This window comes from Bos javanicus, chromosome 7, assembly GCF_032452875.1.
Source record: "Bos javanicus breed banteng chromosome 7, ARS-OSU_banteng_1.0, whole genome shotgun sequence".
Classification (NCBI taxonomy): Eukaryota; Metazoa; Chordata; class Mammalia; order Artiodactyla; family Bovidae; genus Bos; species Bos javanicus.
In genome coordinates, this window is record NC_083874.1 from 59,116,834 (window position 1) to 59,122,658 (window position 5,825).

Here is a 5,825-nt window from a genome sequence, read left to right on the forward strand (position 1 = left end):
TCCACTATCCAGGTATGCTCTTCTAGTAACTGATTCACAATTCTGATTGCAAGATGGTGAATGCATTATTTTTACCATTTCCCAGGAAATTGTAATATGCCAACAGTTTTGAACACGTTTGAGAGCTTATGCCCTTAATTATCTAATTACCATTCCCAGACTCTTCTTTCCTGCTTGACTCTCTTTACTTTGTTCAACTCATGCTTGGAAAGCTTTCGCCTCTCTTCTCTATCTTAGGATCTCTAACCTTCCCCACATTTCTGGGTACATAAGATCAAGTTGTTCCCAAGCCTCCTACGGAGGGAAGATTAATGGAGGGTTACTTGTGAAGCATCTCTCCTGACCTACTTTACAGCTTCCAGTGAGGACACAGAATAGCTCTGTGTCTTATCTGTCCTGGGCCATCAATCTTACCCCATCAAACTCCTCACCAGAGGAACAATAAAAGAGACTGAGCTGGAAGGAGATGGCTGAGGAGGCAGGTGAGCAAGACAGCCACAGTCTCCAGAGCCGCTGACATCAGTCCCCATTATCTCACTGTCAGGTAGGCCAGGTGGGGACTCTAGGAAGGCGTGGGTACCCTGGCGTGTACCATTCCAGGAGGACTGCTCCAGGTTAGTCTTTCCAGAAATAACTGTTTCTATTTCCTGAGGAAAAGAACTGAGACCCAAACGTGCATTGGTACTACAGGCAACCAGGCTGGCTGACAGAAAAGCTGAGAGAGTAATCAGTTCTTTCCACTTTGTCAACAGTGTTATTTTCCTGGGCTCTCTTAAACGTCTCTGGGGGAAGCCTTCCAACAATGACACTTTATTTTATTGAATTGTAGGTTCGAGGGAAAGGTACAATAAATAGTTATCTAGGAGGTGGGAGTCATTGCTTTAGAAACAAGAAGCTGTCTAGAACCTGGTTCTGGAGTCTGTCTACCTAATGTGTCATGTACCATTGTTGCAAATACTCTTTAAGGTATCTTCCACAGACTTGATAACATGTCCTTCTTCTCATCATGGATCAAAGCTATTTTAATCATTGGCTTGGCATTTCCTCTTTATTGTGGTGAGTAAATTTTTCAATCCTAGATGAAGCCATTCACACATCATAGAAAATGCAGGAAACAACTACCATCATTTAGGAAGGGAGGCGCTTGATGTCCTGGGTGTGTAATACTTAAACTGGCAAAATGAAATGGGATATGTTACAAATATCTTTTTAAAAATTACATCAGATTGGTTTTGATTTCCTACTTTAGAAAGGTGGCGACAGAGAGGGTGTTTAGAATGAGCAGTAGAATTTAGTGGTTTGTTCATTTAAGACTAAAGATATCTATCTAATTTCCCCTCTTTGGGAAGTCAGATTTCATGGTTGCTAAATGCAGAGTGTGGGGAGTAATACTGTCCTCTAGACCCAGTATCCCTTGACAATCCAACTCCTTGTTTGCTGGCTCCAAGTGTATTAAGGACAAGGTTTTGTGTAAGGAGAGAAGTAATTGATCCCTCTGCTGAAAACTTATCTTTCTTAAAGCAAAGGCAGCCCATCAATTTCAGAGTAGAGTAGCTTAAAGGTATTAAAGTGATCCATGAACCTCAAGCTGAGTACAAAGGAATTAAATAGTCATTTACTTCTTCATATTAAGTGACTTCATAGAAGCATATTACATGGCACTAAGCAAGATGTTGTTTTCTCTGACAAGAATGTCTCACATATAAATACAGGGAAAAAGGGATCTCCACAGAAGGGTCTGGTGATTATTAAGCCATACGTCATTTTTCACAGAGTGAGATGAATTTAGAATTGTTTCCAGACTTCAAGTTATTTTGTGAAATTATTTTGATATTGCCACAAAAGCCTCACTTCATTATGGGAGGGGTTTGGGGTAGGCAACTTGCATAGTATTTTGCTATTAAAAGATGTGGGTACTTCCCAACAAAGACAGTGTTTTTCTCTCTTCGTCTTCTTCTTTTTAATTTTCTTTTTTTGTGTGTTGGTTGCAGAAACTGCTTTTGTACCTTCTGGAGAAATTCGCAAAAGGGCAAGTTCATAGTACTTTAATTTGGAAATTGAAATTTTTAAAATTATTTTTATATTTTAAATTTTAATAGAAAATTTCACCAGAAAAAGTAAAACATAATAACCCTTCAAAAAGTAACATAAAGTGTCATTATTACACTAAGTTCAAAAAACAGAACCTTACCAGACATATTAAACCATTTGTCTTTTTACAAGGTAAAATTACCACATCATTCAACATTTTATTATTAGGCAGACAGGCATCTGAAAAGGATGTTTAAAGTAAGAATTTTTTTCCTCACAAATAAGAAGCTTAAGAAAAATAAGTTCACTGAAAGGAATGTAAACTAATCATTTTTACACAGAGTCAAATATTACATAGAGATGAAGAAAATCAATTATACTTCTAAACATCTAAATAAATAAAGGTAATTAAAGATGTTAAAAGAGCATGTCATCTAAGAATACACACATTATTGCTTAATTATGTATATTGACTACAGAGTCATCACTCACCAAATTACATATATACATATATGGTTAAACACACATATACAAACAGTCATATATATGAATACATACATATAGGGTGACAATCTGAAACTATAAAATGATCTAGTAATGAAACTATTGAGAAAAACAGTAGACTCACAATACATTCACTTTTATCATTTCTTGTGCTATGAGATAATGAGGAAAATCTCACTCAGGTATGAGAAGAAATAGGGGCAGAGTGGCTAAATTATTAAAATGTATCCAGCTATTTGAATGTTTTTAAAACATAACACTGGGGTTGTAAAAACATATCAGTATATTTTTATGTCTAAACTGGTTGTTGATACTTGATGTTTATACTTAATCTCAATATAGAAAACATTTATTCTATTTTGATGCATACAATGTTGTATGAAGAATAAGGAATATTTTATTCAAAAAGTTCATTATCTGAAAAATTTGATGTTGTCTCTTTGTTTATCAGCCAGAATGTAACGTGTATAAGGATCAATTACACTTTTGCACAAAAGAAAAAGATCCAATCTGTGCAACGAATGGCAAAACATACTCCAATAAATGCTATTTCTGCAGTAAAAAGCTGTAAGAACACATGACTAAATATTGGTTCTCCCAACATAATGAAGAAACAACCAGAAAATAATAGGAACATCCATGTTTCTGCTAGCCAAGGTTCAGTCTACACGGAAAGTAACTGTTTTTTCTCTGTGAAAGCCATAGAGACATGCCGGTACCTTTCCCTGAAGTCATATTCCTAAAAGTAGTTTTATTTGACCTCAAAGTATATCCCTGCTGGATATTACCCACATGCATAAATCATTACATTAACTGGATTTTATTGCTATGACTTACTACTGGCAGTCTGCTTACCAATACAATGTAATTCTTAACTCCAGAGGCTGAATGATAACCTCATAATGTAGCTCCAAACTACAGGCAGTATAACTGAGCAAGAAACTCTACTGACTTCATCAGTTCTAATGAGGTGGATGAACCTAGAACCAATTATACAGAGTGAAGTGAATCAGAAAGAGAAAGATAAATACCATATTCTAACACATATATACGGAATCTAGAAAAACGGTACTGAAGAATTTATTTACAGGGCAACAATGGAGAAACAGACATAGAGAATAGACTTATGGACATAGGGAGAGGGGATGAGAGGGTGAGATGTATGGAAAGAATAATATGGAAACTTACATTATCATATGCAAAATAGATAACCAACAGGGAATTTGCTGTATGGCTCCGGAAACTCAAGCAGGGGCTCTGTATCAACCAGGAGGGCTGGGGTGGGGAGGGAGATGGGAGGTAGTTTCTAAAGGGAGGGTATATATGTATACCTATGGCTGATTCATGTTGAGGTTTGACAGAAAACAGCAATATTCTCTAAAGCAATTATCCTTCAATAAAAAATAAATAGATTAAAAAAAAAAAAAAAAGAAACTCTACTGACTTCAGAAATTTGAATCCATCACAATTTATGTCAGAAAGGAATTCTCATTATGTCAGGAAAAACTATCCAGGGGATGCTCCATTTTGTCCCCTGAACTCCATGACAGGACTCCAAACTTTCTTCAGAGAGCAGGGCAGTCTAGGACACTTCCACCCAATGTCACTTCCTGCCTCCTTCCCCCTGATGGAGTTTTCAGTCTGAGGGTTCAGCCAGCCTTCCTACCTCCTGCCTCATTTTCTCTTACTGGTGTTTCCTCTCACTGAATCCCCAGGTGGGCTTCTACTTCTAGAGAACCAGGAAAACAATCTCTACTCCTCCTCCTGAGGTTTGGGAGGGTTCCCAGGTTGAGTCAGGAGGGAGCATGTAGGAAGAGTCAAGTTGCCCTAGGGGATCAGGAGGACCTGTGCAGGGTAGTGGGGGTGGGAGGGGCCCACTGCTTGTGGAAGGGAGCAGAGCCCTCCTGGCTCTCTCACAGTCAAAAATCCTCATGGAGAAGCATTTAGTGCAATACTCAGACAATTTTAAATACTTAAAAAAATTTTTTTTTCTTTTTCTTTCTTTACAGAGAAAACAGAGGAAAATTTGATTTCAGTCATTGGGGTCGTTGTTGCTGACTCTGCCTCAACCGCACATTCCTATGGCTTTTATTGCAATCCTATTTTGCCATGGATTCTACAACCAGTCATCGCAATCAGGGCTTTAAATTCCTAGATGAGCAGACTAACCCTTCAGTAGTACACAAGATGTAGTACAGATTGTTGGAGAATTTTTCAACTCTAAGAGCCTGCCAGTGAAAGATTTCTATTTTCGATTATAAAATGATGGTTGAAAAACCTATCTTATTTGTGCGTTCAATAATAGAAAACCTAACGCAATTTGTAATCATGAATATTCCAGTCAATAAAATGTTAAATACCATTATCTCTATTAAAATACCCTTTCTTTTTTGTGGTTGGATTGGATTCAGTTCAGTTCAGTCACTCAGTCGTGTCTGACTCTATGACCTCATGGACTGCAGCACGCCAGACCTCTCTGTCCATCACCAACTGCTGGAGTCCACCCCAAACTCATGTCCACTGAGTCAGTGATGCCATCCAACCATCTCATCCTCTGTCATCCCCTTCTCCTGCCCTCAACCTTTTCCAGTCTCAGGGTCTTTTCAAATGAGTCAACTCTTCGCATCAGGTGGCCAAAGTATTGGAATTTCAGCTTCAACATCAGTCCTTCCAATGAACACCCAGGACTGATCTCCTTTAGGATGGACTGGTTGGATCTCCTTGCAGTCCAAGGGACTCTCAAAAGTCTTCTCCAACACCACAGTTCAAAAGCATCAATTCTTTGGTGCTCAGCTTTCTTCAGAGTCCAACTCTCACACCAATACATGACCACTGGAAAAACCATAGCCTTGACTAGATGGACCTTTGTGGACAAAGTAATGTCTCTGCTTTTTAATATGCTATATAGGTTGGTCATAACTTTCCTTCCAAGGAGTAAGTGTCTTTTAATTTCATGGCTGTAATCACCATCTGCAGTGATTTTGGACCCCCCAAAAATAAAGTCTGACACTGTTTCCCCATCTATTTGCCATGAAGTGATGGGACTAGATGCCATGATCTTAGTTTTCTGAATGTTGAGGTTTAAGCCAACTTTCTCACTCTCCTCTTTCACTTTCATCAAGAGGCTCTTTAGTTCTTCTTCACTTTCTGCCATAAGGGTGGTGTCATCTGCGTATCTGAGGTTATTGATATTTCTCTTGGCAATCTTGATTCCAGCTTGTGCTTCATCCAGACACACAAATACTTCTGGTAACTATAATTATAGAAATAGTCTCAAAGGTCAATAAATA

General features: G+C 38.2%; 1 protein-coding gene across 4 annotated transcripts; it reads left to right on the top strand.

The window, feature by feature from the left end:
- Positions 1-228: 228 nt before the first annotated feature.
- LOC133251448 (sperm-associated acrosin inhibitor-like) lies at positions 229-4,677 on the top strand. Of its 4 annotated transcripts, none has more exons than XM_061423929.1 (5): positions 229-482; positions 967-1,056; positions 1,992-2,029; positions 2,991-3,102; positions 4,545-4,677. In XM_061423929.1, coding segments are annotated over exons 1-5 (258 nt in total). In that variant the 5' UTR covers positions 229-466; the 3' UTR covers positions 4,547-4,677. The 4 variants fall into 4 exon arrangements, with proteins under 4 accessions (XP_061279913.1, XP_061279912.1, XP_061279910.1 ...); XM_061423928.1 differs by having other exon boundaries at positions 980-1,056; positions 1,992-2,033; XM_061423926.1 differs by having other exon boundaries at positions 249-482; positions 1,992-2,033.
- The last annotated feature ends 1,148 nt before the right edge of the window (positions 4,678-5,825 follow it).